Below are 17,188 nucleotides of genomic sequence, written 5' to 3' on the forward strand. Positions count from 1 at the left end.
AAACAATATTAGTATGAGACAAATATTTGTTATGAATGAGCCCTTGGTGTAAAATTTTAATTTAAAAGATTTATTTTGAGTTGAAAAATTACTGTCTTGTCTGTACTATAAATAAAGAAATTATTTTTTAAGTTTCGGGTAAAAGTTAAATCAAATTATTTTTATTCTTACTGATTAAAAATGATTAATACATTTTTGCCTACATTCTTTTAAATTTGAATGAATATTAAACACCTACATTAATTTACCTAGAATTTAATACTTCTTGGTTGGTAGTTGAACCCCGAAAAGTTTTCCTGATGGGATTTTTCTGCTTTTCGCTTTCACTTTTGAGAAAGTTTTCAACGACATAAAAAAAATATGTAATAATGTAGTCTCCATCTGAAATTTGTTAACATGAAACTCATGATCAAATTTAATTTAAATTTAATTTAATTTTATCTTTGTTCGAAGAAGTGGAAATTTAAATAGTCAAAACATCTGTTGTATTGTATCATTTTTCCAAGCACATCAGTTTTATTTATTACTAATATATTTTGGGCGATATGTTGTAATATCGGCCAAAGCTTATTATTATTTATCCTCAAAGTAGGCGTTGAAGAGTCGATTGTGAACACACTATTCGTCAGTCTGCAGAATAAAAACACAACAACGCATAAAGTGAGGTCAGATTTAAATAGCCGATCCGTGATCTGTAATCCGTGGTGCCTTCACAATCGACTCTTCAACGCCTACGGGATAAATAAATGAACAACCGATACAATTTTCAATGAAAATCGATAAACTTTAGTTCCGATGATCTACCGTTTTTATTTTACAATTTGTGTAAAATATTCTTCACTTATAAAAATGTATAGAAATTAAGGATTTGTTGCAGCTATCCGACCAAAAACAGCTGATAACATAATAACAAAAATATATGGCCCTTTGTGCCCCAATAATATTTCAAAATTTAATTAAGGTTTTATGACACCTGTTAAAATATTGTCTAATTTACAGGAACGTTTACTTCTATCCGTTCTACCAGAACATGTTGCTGTACAAATGAGGCAAGATTTAGACCAAGCCGATAGCCAATTCAAGAAAATTTACATGAGCAGACACGAAAACGTAAGGTAAAAATCACCATTCATAACGATTAGGTTTTCACATAATGTACGTATACTGTTTTTTCTGATAAAAGATGTTTGGTGTGAATGACAATTAAAAAGTTGAAGCTGCTGTAAAGGTGTCGTAGCGTCGAGACTCGAATGGAACACGTAAATATGCTATTACGAGGGGATTTTTAACGATCTCTATGGAATTTTATAGATGTAGGGTGTATAAGTGTCTGTTTATGTTTAAAATGCGACCTAAATGCGAAAAAACATGTATGTAGGTCATCACAGCGTTAAAAAAAATCCGTTTTTTAGGTTTTTAAGTTTTCAAGAAAAAATTGAAATAAAGAAGTAAACACAGCACTTTACAATATTTTAGAAATAAAACTGCTTAAAAATACAGCCTGTCCCAGAACTGCCTCCCCATTGAAAATAGGCATGTCCCGACAGCAAAAGAGACTCCAAGATGATTAAAATAAATTTCCCTGTGGCTCATATAACCGAGTTATACTCGTAAAGTTTTCAATTTCACCAATCCCAGAAGCTCGTCCTCAGGCAATACTAAAAAACGCAAAATTGCGCTCATTCAACCTTGATGATCCTCAACTCTGATTGATCAAGTTTAGGATATCTTTTTTCCATTATCACAGATAACCAAATACTCTCTTTTTCTCTGAAGAGGCAGTTCTGGGGCACCTGTATATTCTACACGTATTGATTTTTTCTTAGGGTATTTTTATTTTTGAATAGAGACAAAAATAACGTCGCCACACTAAAAATACAGTCTTAGGTTTTTTTACTTGTAGTGGAGTAACGTTAGGTTTTTATTTCGGAACCGGTAGCAAGAGCTCGGATTTGAACGAAATTTTTTTAATGTGTTATAAATAAAACATATTAAAACCTTTATAGGTTAAAAATTGCCGCTCATTGTTTGTTTCATTAATTTATTGTTTATTTATAAGAGCTGAAATTTTCCAGTTAAAAATCGTTATTTTCGCAAGAAAAATACTAGAGAACAATATAGAATGACTTTGGGGAGAGTAAGTATATTGTTATATTGAAACTTGTTTGGAATTAATTGTATGTGGAAAAAGAAGAACAATAGGCAGATGTTCGGTAGCCCGGTGTTGACCGGCTCAGATAGAAACACGTTCAGTTTGTCTTCTAGAGTCGAATAGTTAGCATTTTTTGAAGAAAATATATTATTATTTTTAATGGTTTTTGACAAAAAAGTGTTTAGTAATACCATGGGATCGAAAATAAAAAAAATCCAGAGGTCCGTGAGTAATACGCTTCAGTTGGCAACATGTAAAAATGTAATTCAAATGTCATCATATGTCAATACAATGGAGAACTGTCATTATTAATTATTGACTATTAAAATTGCTATTGCAATATGTTCACTTCAGAGCAAAAAATTTTCATTGCGCAGTGTTACTTCAGAAACGGCGAATCGTCCTATTCAACACCTCTAGTTTTCGAGGAATTTCAACAAAAGTTTTCGGACTTTGAAAGCACTTACAGTGGAGAGTAAAAAAAACCAGACATAATTTTTGACATAACAGTCATAAGTGTGAAACCGCCCTTCCTACATTTAAACTTATTTAGACTGATTGTGACAGTTTAGTTAATAACTGTTCTACAATCGTGTCAAAAATAAATTACTCTCTAGGATTTAGGGATATTCGATACTAGGTTGCCATAAAGTTGGTTAGGTTGGGGGCTATGTGGTTTCTGGTGGCAGACAAAAGATATCTCAAAAATGTAAGGCTGTGGCTAATTCCTTGTCACAGTTGCAAATTAATGACTAATGCCTCGCTAAGTGATAGATGATTTTTCGTTTCACAATCAATTTTGGTTTCTGTCGGCATATTTAATTGAACTTAATCCCTCAATTCATAGTAACCAACCTTAGGCATTCAAAATTACTTCTGAAAATTCTAGTTACACAACATGAAAAACGTTATTTCTCTAAAAGTTCGAAATATAGGGAGTAATTAATTTTTGACAAGGTAGTAGGTACGTCTGATCAATTCTTCAAATGTTCCAGTTGTCATAAACTGTCACATTGACAATAAAGAATGGGTTGTATTGAATTTTTAAAAATGTCACAATTTTGATGTCCGTTTTTTTAGACCCAACTGTACCAACAACTTGCCTTGATTATTTTGTTTTTCCATTCCTGAAAAACAACGTGTTCAAAAATAGGCCACTGTAATTGCCCACCATCAACAGTTTTAGATGAAAATGACATAGAAGAGGATGAAACCGGGGAAAATATTTGATTTTTATAATACACTCTTAATAAATTTTTACTTTCAGCATCTCTTGTATATTTTTTACCAATACCCGTCACAATGATCGTTTGACGAGTTCTACTCACTTTGAATTTTAAGTAATTCATTGTCAAATAAGATTTTAATGAAAAATGATAAAAGTGATTTTTTAGAAAAAAAAAATTGTTATAAAAAATTGTCAAAATTTGAACAGTATTTTGAATTTGTATCTCGTATTGTCAAATTAAAAATTTTAACACATAAAACAACCGACAAAAACACAACATGGAAGTAGCGCAAACTTTTCAATAATTTATTTAAACAAAACAATTCGGTTGCCATGGTGACCAAAGCACTCCCGATCTTTGAAAATATCCCAATTTAACTATTATATTTATTTCAAGATTATTTATTAAAGAAATCATAATGAGTCGCTTTTTGTGCCGGTGAGTGTATTTCCCACTATGAGCGTTAATTTTTAACCTATAAAGGTTTTAGTATTTTGTATTCATGACATAAAAAAAATAAATTATTATAATCGGAACTCTTGCTACCGGTTCCGAAATAACGCCGTATTTTTGTCTATCGTTACTCCACTATTGTGGCTAATACACAATTGAATAACTCATTATCATTAATATTCATTTACCACAACTGTTTCCTCGACACTTACTATCGATTGTGTGGCGCCATAAAATTTGGAACTCTCTATTGCTTTGAAAAAATAAATGTTATCTCCTAAATTGATTGATACGACTTCGATTAGACCTTTCAATTAATTACAACAAATTTGCGCTTTTTGCCCGAAAAAGGGAGATGATATGTGCGGATGCAAAGTATTTTTTGTGTTTCTTGTTGTCTAGTAAAAACATTTAACCGATTTCGATGGAACTTTCACTGCTGAATAGGATAGTATAGAGGGAATTGTAAGTACATTTATGCGTAAAAGTCTCCAGAATTACAAATAAAATATTTTTCTACTTTGGTATCACAAGTGAGTCTTTGTGAAACTAAAAGTAGTGTCACAAAGGCACTTTTTGTGAAATGGTTTTTGTTTGTTTGTATTACGTTGGTATTGCTGTAATAGCACGCTGGCCAGCGTCCGGCATCTCTAGCGAGCTCCTGTTAACAATTAAAACAACTGACATAAATTTCACAGAAATGCCACCATAACTCGTGCAACACAAAAGTTCCTAGATTATTTCATAATTAGATTTTTGAGTTTTTGTCAAATTAATGCAACCAAAATAGAAAAAAATAGTATATTACACTCGTTTTATAAGACGGACTGTGACGCTCGTGTCACAATCAAGCGTCTTATAAATTTCGTATATAAAACAATATAATACAGGGTGTTTCTGAAATACGTGTGTTAATTTTAACCAGTGGAAGAACGCGCCAAACCATGGAACTTTTCTCTATAACATTTTTACGAAAAAGCAATACAAATTGATTTAAAATTTGGAATAAATTAACCATCAAAGTGTATACCCGCCTATGGGTAAGGGCGAAAATTTTCTGTTGTGACAGAAACAGAGCTTTGTTAAAAAGTTCCATTGTTATAGAAAAAAATAAATAATCAAAATTTAGATTCTCATGGTTACAAAAAATAGAAACTAGTTAATCACACAAAACGACTCGTTTGGTAAAAATTGTGGGGCAAAAAATCTTGGAATACTTTTACGAATTTTACAAAATGTTATAGAGAAAATTTCATAAATTGGCGAGTTTTTTGTACTGGTTAAAATTAACACACGTATTTCAGAAACACCCTGTATATCAATAAACTTTTATTTGAAAAGATCGTATCATCACGATAAATCTGTCCTTGCACTTGTGGAGGTGTTTCGTGAGGGTGGAGTTTCATCATAAATATTTCTTATCATTTAACCCCGGTTCTGAATCTCTGCAACGAAACATTAATTTGTAAAATCTCAAGAGTTTCATGTCACTTTTACATTAGGAAGATTCTAAGAATGTGAGTGACGATTGAGTAAGTATCATGGGTTATTTTCCAAGTAGTTTTCCTTTATCACTTAATTCAAAGTCCTAAAATTAAAAAAATCGATTTTGAGTAAAACAATTTTTTTTCGTACACGCTCATAATTCACAATTAATTCAAAGAACACATTTATGAAATTCGCATCAAAAGATAATTATTCGTTTTTGAATTATTCCAATTTTAACATTAAGAGCGAAAAATGACCAAGATTAATAACTGCACTGTCATAAATAAATATCTCATTGTTGGGAAACTTCTGTTGACCACTTTTCTAGTCATTCTTAAGTCCATAAAGGGTACCATAAACAACCTACGTCAATTTCTTTTGTGGAACTGACCGCCCAATTTAATAACAAATCATAGCTAAATTTTGCACTTTAATATCAAATCCCATTTATTTCAAAAACCGGTGATGTTTTCATGATTTCCATGACACCAAATTTTTCCTAAATGTTTGAAAGAACTCTCATTGAAAAATTATGTAAATTAATGTAGCGGTTATTGAATTAAAACAAAATCTTTACCTGTTTCATTAAAAATTTTGAAATTCTTACAGACTGTTCTACAGTGATACACAATCATTCCTGAATTTTTTGAGAATTTTAAATTGATTAAAAGTGAGTGTTTTCGCTCGGGCGGTAAAACTTCACTCACCCGGTATTATAGATTTTCCAGAAACTGAGGAGTACAATCCAGTTGATTAGTGAAGGGACATTTGGTGAGGGAAACTTGCGCGGTCCAAACATCCATCCAATAGCAACCACTCTTATTTACTAAAAATGTCCCTTCACTAATCGACTGGATTTCTATCATTAAATTTAAAGCATTATATTTTAAAAAACCCTTTCGATTTATATTATGATATTCCTGTGATGTATTGTTAACATTTTATCTTGCTTAGTATTTGAATAAAAAAACTTATTGTTTCTCGCAAGGCTCTACTGTCGAAAGAATTTCCTATTGGTAAACTTGTAAAGCTCTAAATAAAACAACTGACAACGCAACATACTCGTATTCAGTCACAAAATCTATCTCCATTGTCTCTACCCTTGAAAAGTTCGATTTGCATTGTTGATAAACCCAGCCTAATTCAACTTTATTTGCTGTTTTATTTATTTCCTTTCCGTCCGATAGCAGAAACAGGATTTCTGCACCAAATAAAAATATATAGACATCCAGATCCAGACGTACACAATGGTTTGCGTATTTCTATTGTCAAATCTTGCAGAATGTGATCTTTATCGAGGAACCGTGTTTGCCTCGAGATAAAGAGAGTCTGGCGAAGGCTTAAAATACATAATTTACAACGAGAATGACGAGATGGGCCATTTTATATTTGGCCAAATTTTATTATCAACTTTTAAATCACTTTTCATTCGGATTTATCTCGACCTGAAATACTTTCGTTTTATTTTCAGCATTCTGTATGCGGACATCGTGGGATTTACAGCGATATCGTCAACTTATTCAGCTCAAGAACTAGTGAAAATGCTGAATGAATTATTTGCAAGATTCGACAAACTTGCCGAGGTGAGAATATATTTCAGGGCTCATTTCATATTCATGAGTTTTAAAAATCCTGTCGAGACTTATTAGAGTCATTGGAAGTTGGTATTTTAACTTTAATCTGATCTGGTTCATAATGGTTTTCTTAATTATAAATTGTATCGCTTTCAGAAATACCAACAGCTTCGGATAAAAATTTTGGGGGACTGTTATTACTGCATCAGTGGAGCGCCTCGAGAGAGACCAGATCATGCAGTTCTTTGCGTCCATATGGGCTTGTCCATGGTCAAAGCAATAAAGTGAGTTTTCGAATGTAACGTTTCACAGAAATGCGTTTTCATTGTTTTATAAAACGGTAAATATGCATGAACAGTGTTGATTCATTTTGTTGGAATACGTATTTCACTGAGGAGAATAATAAATTGATATTTGAGCATTCAGTAACAAAAATAAACAAATCGATACTAAATAACCTCTGTGGTTTATTGAGCAATTATTGACTTCCGGACCGTTTTTCAATGTTGATCAATGTGCTTTTATGTTGTCTCGAGCTTTCCAATGTCTTTGAAGATCACTAACATGTTATTCATGCTCATAAAATAAATGGTAATTTGGGTAAGACTTAATATGAAAACTTTCAAAATATAGTGCTTTTACATATTTCTCAAAATGAAAATTTTAATAATTCAGAAACATTACGATGAAGATGTATTAATGATGAGGACAATTTATTTTGAAGACGAAAAATATCAACAAAATATTATCCAATGATTTCAAGATTAATTTTAGTGCAGAACGTATTAAGAGATCTTATTCAACAGAAAAGAATATGCAATAAGTGCGGCGGTGTTGGAAAATCAGCAAATTTTTTCACAAAAATGTATCATTATTATTTTCAATGTATACATATAAATCGTACCATGACGGAATCTGACAAATTAAAATTAAATATGTATACTGCTCGTCAAATGTTAGATGGCCGCTGAGATTCGGATGCGCAATGGTAACGGTAGGAGTGGGAACGTCACTTGTTCGAGCGTCGCAGCAGTGGAAACACTGGTACACTCCAAACCATGGGACCATGGCTTTTAGCACAGTGAAACATATTTATCGCGGAATCAGGCGATTCAAAATCAAAGAAATTCCTTTTCCCTTGCCATTCAACGTGGAAACGCTGCAAGCATTCGGGGCACTTTTCCAGATTCCGCAATATTATCGGACATTTTTGTATTAAATATAAAACAAAAATGTTATGTAATTATGTTATTAATATTTTAAATTTAAACGATTAAATTTAATAAACATAACAGTTTATTAAAATAATGAATAATTCTTTGTGCCTCATCTTACCGTATTCGAATTCTGGGAAATTGTTTTCGGCATTATGTAAAAGTGGCTGAAGCGCTGCGAATAACGAACATCTGTTTGTAATTGTAATTTAAGCGAACGGTCCAATTGACTCGTCCACCGACAAAATAGGACAGGTACTTCAATAAAATTTACAGTGCTTTATGATTTTGAAATTTAAGGAGACATAATTATCAAAATGTACAACGTGTGTTAACAATAAGAGCAACTTTATGGGTGTCATTTTCTAAAAAGGAGAAATATAAAAATTACAATGCCGTCGGAAATTTAGTGGGAAAGGCACCTATTTATTATTATTTAGGTAATAAAAATTGCAGATCCCAAATACGTTGAAGACTCGCAATACGTCAGTAAAGTCCATTCGTTTTGTATTGAACTTTTCAAGGTCAAATAATTTAAATTTTGGCTCTGTAATTATGTTTTGTAAATAGTGACATGCATCTAACCAACATAATGTGATTTAGCAATGCTCAATTCAACGTTTACGGTGTTTACCTGCATGTCATTATTTACAAAACATAATTACACAGCCAAAAAATAAAATTATTTGACCTTGAAAAGTTCAATACAAAATGAATGGACTTTAGATTACAGCTACAGGATTAAAATCTCGTCGACAACGCGGAGTTAGAACAAGTCGATTTCTGTATCTGAGTGTACTTTTCAGAATTATACCCCACTTTACCGCTTCACCTTGTCGCATCGCGGTTCCACATCTTGCATCGCACTCCCTCTTCTGCGCATCCTTAGCGGCCATCTAAGATTTGACGAGCAGTACGTTTTTTATTTCGCTGAACATACAATGTAAAATGGCTATGTTCAGTTTTAAAATGGACAAGTCAATTCATTTGAAATAGGCAACCAAACTTACAGATCCATGAATCCTATGTTCAGTAAAATAAAAAACTCACGGTATACATATTACTTTACGCATAAGCAGAAGAAGAAATCACTGGCTTTACCCTCCCCGGCCTTGAATCTGTGCACCGTGGAAAAGTAGCATCAGTTTTAATATTGGGTGATTCAAAATGATTTTGGATAAGTATGGCAACTATGTACAAAAATTTATGTGAGAACTGTGTGGGTGGGATAGAGTTGACCTTTTTTTGACAGTTAGGAGTCGCGCAATTTTGAACATTGTCAAATCAATGTGCAATGGTATCAAATGCACGCTTATGAAATGTCATACAAATGTGAACCATACCCCATCCACATAGTTGCCACATAAATTTTCGTACATAGTTGTCATAGGTACTTATCCACAATCATTTTGAATCACCCAAAATAATGAGATCGTGGTGGCAACTGGTGCTGCCACGAATACAGCACAGACTATGACAATAGTAGAATCTAAACAAAGCTTTCCCACATTACAACGAATCCAAATATTTCTGCCCAATTTAATAATTCATGCCCGTTGTGTAATAGCTATTGCAGTTTTATCCGCTAAAAATGATTTGTTAAAATATTTCCAAATTTTAATGACCAAATGATTGAAAACTTTGCCAATAAGAAAAAGCATTTGAGGGACCCACCATAAAAATATTAAAATATTAAGAGTAGAAGTGAGTCTTCTTGTGCTAAGCCCAGAGATTGAAGACCGAGACGGAGTCGAGGTCGGCAACTGGGCGAAGCACAAAAAGACCTTCTACTCTTAATGAAATCAAAATTTCATATCACTTTCGTTGTATTTGGTTAGTTCAGTTAATTTTTTTCAACTTAAGTCAAAACTCATAATTCGTTATTTCGTTATGACTTTAATTATTAATAAACAGTCTAATTGTGTTTTGTAGTTACGAACGCATATAAAGGTAATTAGATCAACCTGGCAATCGGCATTGAAAACATCGGGGATGTAATTCTCTGAAACTTGATAATTGAAAGTTGAGAGTGAAAGGAAATTAATACAGGTTGATTTGCGCAATCAATTTATCCTTTGATGTTGGATAGTGTCCTAGTCAACAGCACAGATTGTGTGATATCCAGTAACATTCGATAAATTTACCGTTTCATCGACATTGTAGCAAGAACAAGGTATATGTTGCAGAAACGTATTTAGTCTGGAGAAGTCTTGTTTTCCTTGTGTTTTCAGTCTAATAATGTGATTGTTTAATCGTGTATTTAATTTAATATCACAATTTACTCAAGAGGTGCAGTTTTGTTTTTGTTGTCAACATTATTTGGAGCATTTGCTGCTTTGATGATAGTTGTGGTAATCTAAATTAAATGAAAATAGAAGCAATCGGAATATTGCAGTTTCTATTATTATCTAACTGTCTATCTAACTGTGTATAATTTACCAACATAAACTATTCATTATAATCGGAACAGAGCGATTTGGAGCAAGACAACAAAAGTTTCACAAGTACGTTCACAACTCACTTATAATTTTTAAAATTTTGTTCACATTTAGAATATTAGTTGTTACACGAAAATGATGAATAATTTATTTTCCTTGAAATAAGACCAAATAACTTAGAAAATTAATTTGATAACATTTTTCCCCACAGTCTTTTCTTTTGTTATAGCCAGACATTACCTTCGTTATGACTGCTTTATCGTCCGGAAAATGCAGTTCTGGCATATGTTATAATGAATCTATCCAGACTCTGCTTAATGACAGCTAAATGTGAACATTTGTCAATGCGCTTCTGATCTGGTGTTAAGATTTTTTGTCCTCACCAAATACTAAACTCAATTCACTACATAAAAACTAAGTAGTTCTGTTGTAAATTGTCATTGTGACTCGGCATGTCGTGAACTAAATCTACATCGTCACAGCAGTTCTGGCTGCATTTTTATAACATTCTCTGCCAAGTTGAAAGTCACTAAACCAATTCTTAACCACTTGATATCTGATTCAGAAGGACTTAAAATTTTATTTACATTTTTATAGATATCTTGAGTTCTCTTTTCTGAGATGATATCTTGCTATCACTTGAATCTAGTTTTTACTTAAAAAAATATTCCACCAATGCAAATTAATACAATATACACACTATCTAAATGTTTAGAAAAAAAAATTGAATTTAAAGCTAAGTTATACATTTATTTAAATTATTAAGCAAACAAACTAGTTAACTATGTATAAAATAACGAGAGTTAATCAATGATATCCGACGGGACGGTATAGTATGAGATGACACATGAGGCTAAGATGGTCTAAGAAAGACGGCGGAAGGATGTAGCACCGTGAGGCCTTGAAGAGGCGAAACATCGACGACTGTTCAGGAACAATGTTCTACAACACTTTGAGGGATGTTTGAAGACTGTTTAGGACTAATGTTCCAGAAGAATTTATTGAAATGTATCGTGCTTAAGCTCAGGAAACCTGAGGAGAAACGAGAGATTGTTGTCCCGAATTTGCTAAGAGATTAAATAATTCCGTTTCAAAATGAGACAATGTAGAAGGACTCAGAAGATGAGTTGGTGAAGATTCGAAGATGAGCGTTCAGGACGAATTTTCCAGAACAACTCTTTACAACGTGTTGAGCTTTTGCGAGTAAATTCAAATTAGCTGGAAGGAATTGGCGGTTTTGCCGACGGAATATTCAGACGCGAGTTACCTCATAATTAGTATTTTTGAAGGATGGGAAATTAGCGCATTAGGTTACCAAAAATACTAACGCAATTTTATTTTTCAGTAGCTAAGACAGGTGGAGACAAAGAGCAAAAAACCAAACAATCTTTACTTATTTAAGATAAAAAGTAATTTCATGGCGTACACTTGCGTATGTGTTCAGCATATACATATGTACACGGTGATAAACGAGTAATAATGAGCCTAACGAAATTTGTGATGCAGCCAACATTACATTTGCATCGATTATGTGGTTTTAAAAAACATATTTTAATTTTATAAAACATAGTCAATATGCCTTACATCGTATCCCACCTCCACCCGGCGGCACGGCAATTTTGCCGGAGTACATACACTATTACGGATATTACTATCAAGTAATAGTGCAGTGCTAATCAACATAATTACCGGCGTCTCGCCTCCACATTTTCACTTTTTTGTGTTTTATGTTCTGTGTCAATGTTAAGGAACTTCCTCACGATGTGACATGAGTATAATAATATACCTTTTTGAATTTCAACTACCAATGTGTTATCTAAATCCAGAATTTGTCAAATTATTACAATGCATTCACGTTGTTTTGGCATGACGGGAGATCATGTAAATTTTGTATTTAATTTGGTAGGTAGTTAATGGTGTTGAATTAGGTTATGCTTTTCTAAGTGTGAGGTTATAATAAATCGCGTCAATATCTAGGGTATTGTTGTCAGTTTTACTATTTTGCAATATAAGAATACTCAGACATTTATGTGATTTAATCAATAGCAACACAAACTAAAAAAACGATATGGAGTTGGTTGCATCACAAATTTTGTTAGACTCATTATTACCCGCGAATAACCTTGTTATGAGTATATGTGTAGAATTGGCAAAAACATAAAATTATAGCGATGGTATTTACTTTCTGTCTAACTCAACTTGAATAAGTTTAATGATGTGTACTTATATATCTTTTTAATTTACCAATTTGGTACATTTGAAGCAAAATAATCTTCAATTACTTATTTCTGTCCAGTAGAAATGTTATCTAATATCAATTTATGCAATAAGTGTACAAGTAGTACCTACTTTTTCCATGAATGGAAAGTTTGGATAGTCGACGAGTGAAAAAAAGGACACCTTATGCATGACTTCCGTACAATGAAGTATCTGCAATTAGAAAGATGATTAACATCAAAACACAAATCTAAAATTCGATGTTCCTAAATCTAAGATCGCGAGACAACTTCAACTGATTAAAATCTTATTTCAACTTTAAAAATAAAGCTTTTCAAAGGAGCGCCTTTAAAGACTGTGCATATTAATCTAAATTAAATGCCCCATTAAGTTGTTAAAGCGGTAGTTTTAAAATGAATTTTCTCAAATCAAAAATTTCTTGTGATTTGTGAATATTTTGTTGAACGTATACCAAAACCAGCATATACTCTAGTAAAAGAAATTCCTTAGATCTAATTTGGTAATACCTCTGGGTGTGTCCAAAATTTACGTAATCTAGTTTACCCCCAACTTCGGAAGATTTCATAATATTTTTATAACGTCATCTCCTAAATCTTGAATCCCTTCTTTAATAGCTTCATCGATTATTTACTAGTTGTGGAGGAAGTGCAAGGTGGGACCACATTTCTTTACATAGATTTATTCAACAGGGAGCATTAATAAAAACTTCTTCACTAATTATAATAATATCTCCGCATCCACAGATTCTCTTCGAATAAATTCAGCATGTTCATGTCCGAATTTTTTTTTTGTGATTCGCTTGAAGATAAAATAGTATACATATATCATTCAGAATACAAAGCCTTTTTGTGCTTCGCCCAGTTGCGACTTCGACTTCAATCTCTGGGCTTGGCATAAAAAGACTTACTTCTACTCTTAAAGATACGGGGTGATCAAGAATGACTGAATCTGTTGGTAACAATGAAATTTGGCAAATTTAAAATTTACCAACGAAGGTTCATTTTTGTAATAGTATAAACATAACCTGCATAACCAAGAATGTTTTTAATGTCATCTCAAGTTAAAAAATCCGGTCAGTGCGTGGTCAGTGCCAATTACTAGACAAAAATCACCAGTATTTTCAATTGTTTCATTGCCAACAGACTCAGTCATTGTTGATCACGCTGATCTACTATTTAGTGTAGCGTCAATTATACATTTTAAATAATCTTATATGATGATATCTATAACTGCTAATAATCTATCTGTAAATTTACATGACGTGTGTGAACATAAATTGTATTATATAATTTATTCATTTTGATTGTGACCACTCCCTAGTAACTTTTGAGTTGCTAGGTTATTGATAGGGAATTTTAGATAACACTAAATCCAGTCGCAGTTGGCAACTCTCGGAGGCGCCATTTTGACAGAAACGTCACGCTCACAGAAGACAGAACGGAGAACGCGTGCGCAAACATGTTTCGACGTACACTGTGCGCATATCTATAAAATTGAGTTTTGGTACAAAATTTTAGAATTCAAAAAGAAAATGTCACGTCGTCTTCTCAAAGTTGGGACCAAACGGTTAATATTGACTTGTTTCGAGACATTTATTGAAGCCAACGGGAAAACAACTCACAAAGACGAACATCATCAATAAAGTTAACTCTATTTGTGCTTTTTTGTTGTACATTTTGGCTAGTAAGTGTTGTAGTTTGATACCTTCTGCCTTTTCATTCTCTGTAAATCATTTTTTTGAACTTTCTGTCTAATTAGTTTTTATCTGAAAATATTTGTATTAATCAATGCTAATTGAAAGTTCTGATTATTACCTTTAGTAGGTAATCCCCAGGCATTTTTCGCGTTTGTCTTGCTGCCAAATGACCATTTCCTTCGTTCTTCATTAATATCGAGAATTGTATGAGGTGATTTCGAAGTTTTTACGTTAAATAATCTGTACCTGGATATAACCCCACTTTTCAACAGACGTGATCACAGAATCAGACAGACGTTTTTAGTTTCTCCTACTTCAAATATTGATTTCCGTTATTAATATTGATAAATACATTAAAATCGTTGCTTTACTACCCTGGTCAAGTTTTGACAATTCTGACATTTTCACATCATGTTCACACCACACAAATATTTAGTGTAAAACGTATGCAGCACACAGCTAAACAGCGCCTACTATGTTTTTCGTTTTGGTCACAATCAAAGTGAATAGATATTACATTAACATAAAAGGAATTATTATTAGAATTAATTATTAAAATTAATACCTAGCTCCTTTACATTATTCCATTACTTATTCATCTCTGACCTAAAAGTTATTTCGTCTAAATGTTACGAGTATGTAAACCTAGAGTTGGAGAAATTAAAAATTGATACGGCTTATTTTGGTAAAAAAAAAGTGACGGTTAACATTTAGCCACCGCTGAGTTGCCCACTTCGAACCTTCCAGCTATTTTAGGTGAAACGCAACTGTAAAATTTACGACTGAGGTATTCCGATTCTGCAAATTTGGCTATTTCCGCTCCTGCGGCCGTTATCAGTTCCTCAGTACATTCATAAATCAGTTTGATTTAAGCGCAGATGCAAATCCTCAAATGACAGGAGTGGATTTACACTATTGTTAGATCTGCTGTCTTGTCGCAAAGTACCTTCCGACTGAAATAATAGATACAGATATGGGCATGCACGTCTTCATTAGATATGTATACATTTACTAGAGAAATTAATAATTAAGTTACAATAATCTTGGTGTAATGATATTCATACTATAAGAAAACAAATATTTCCTTTATTTTATATTACAGTGCACTATATTTAAAATTTCAACGTGCTCGGATTGTTTGGTAGATGTCTGAATAATTGAAAAGTTTGTCTGAGAGGCATAGTGTGTTGTAGAGCGGGTCAATATCTTTAAAAAATCGTCTGCACCATGGTAGTTACCACGTTCACTTAACTTTATCTTTTTATTTCTGAAGCTTTCTCTCTATTATGACTTTGGTGTACCCTGCAATATACAGCTACAGTAAACTGCTGAGCAATAAAACGTTAAGTGACTTTCCTCTAAAAATGTAGCAACTAAATAGACAATACTAGTTACAAACAAATAAATTTACTTTGTACGACGTGCGGTTAACGGAACAAAGTTGTATTAGTGATTTTTTGAAATTTTGATTTTTGCCGGGGAAACAAACGGCCTGAATAATTATTAATCTAAATGAAATGAAAATATTTACAATTAACGAATTTTTATCGTTTTTGATTAGTAAATGGTTTATGAAATTTAATTAGATATTTCAACGGGAGGATAAATTCGAATTAAAATAATTGGTGTAAAATATTAGCTAGAATTTCATATTTGTTTACATACATGATTAACCATAAATGAGAATTAACTCATGAGAATTATTAACTTTCTCATTATGATTTTGTTCCATGAAAAGCAATTACTTTAATAAGCTAAAAATTAATAGCGTGGAAAATTTAGTGGCTGCCTTAATAACAGACAGGTAGGGTTATTTGTTGTGTCTTCCTAAGCAGATAAAGCTCATCATCACAACTAGAACGTATCAACGACTGTTGAAAATGAGTTCCATTCGTTTAATTTTGTCAAATTTATACTTTTAAAAAGCTAAAAATATTGATCCTACATACCTATACAGGGTGTCTCAGCTAAGAATTTCGAGCCTAATATCTCGGTTATTTTCCAACGGATTTTAATGAAATTTAAAATGCAGATATTTTAGACGGTGAAGAGTAAAATACCATCAATTCAATAACCCAATAATTCTTAAAAACGTAATTTTTACATGCCTTTTTAAAATGTTGAATCACTTAAGATTTATGTCAAAAAATTGATCGTGAATAAAAAATGCTGTAAGGAGAAACTCGTCCTTCAAAGACATCTAGTTTGCAAGAAAAAAGAAAAAAACTGTGTTAAATGTGGCTGCAGATGCAAAAACGTAGACGCGTATGAAAACAAAAGCGCACTATCGCCGAATTTTGGTCACTTCTCTTCGCACAAACGCAGGTGACATATTTGACGTTTATCTTTCTAACCCTACAAACATTTACAAAGTTAAAGACAACATTTGGACGTAATTTATTATACTGAATACTTTCATTCTTCCATAAAAGACTAAAATACGATTGGGATATTTTAGCAAAGTAATTTAGTTGAGGTACGATTCCTGTGTCTTCAATTAAATTGACGACTCTCTGAACCTTAAATTTTGTAAAGCCTACATTTGGATAGTGCTCCACGAGAAAAATAACTGTGTCATTGAAGTTCTTACGACACTCTCCATATGCAAAAATTGTTCCCTTTTTCAACAATATGGAAATTTCTGCCATTGTAGTCTATTTTTAGAGTATTTTCAATAAATTTACACAATTTTACTTTTCTAATAAA

At 32.4% G+C, this 17,188-nt stretch overlaps 1 protein-coding gene across 2 annotated transcripts in view; it reads left to right on the forward strand.

Moving 5' to 3' along the window:
- Window positions 1-17,188, forward strand: part of Ac3 (Adenylate cyclase 3) — a 109,355-nt gene that overhangs the window by 44,520 nt on the left and 47,647 nt on the right. For both annotated transcript variants that reach the window (XM_069047846.1, XM_069047848.1), the window contains exons 3-5: window positions 1,000-1,115; window positions 6,794-6,905; window positions 7,053-7,180. In XM_069047846.1, the coding sequence (XP_068903947.1) occupies window positions 1,000-1,115; window positions 6,794-6,905; window positions 7,053-7,180 (356 nt within the window). The remainder of the gene's footprint in view (window positions 1-999; window positions 1,116-6,793; window positions 6,906-7,052; window positions 7,181-17,188) is intronic.

Source organism: Tenebrio molitor, chromosome 5, assembly GCF_963966145.1.
Source record: "Tenebrio molitor chromosome 5, icTenMoli1.1, whole genome shotgun sequence".
NCBI lineage: Eukaryota > Metazoa > Arthropoda > Insecta > Coleoptera > Tenebrionidae > Tenebrio > Tenebrio molitor.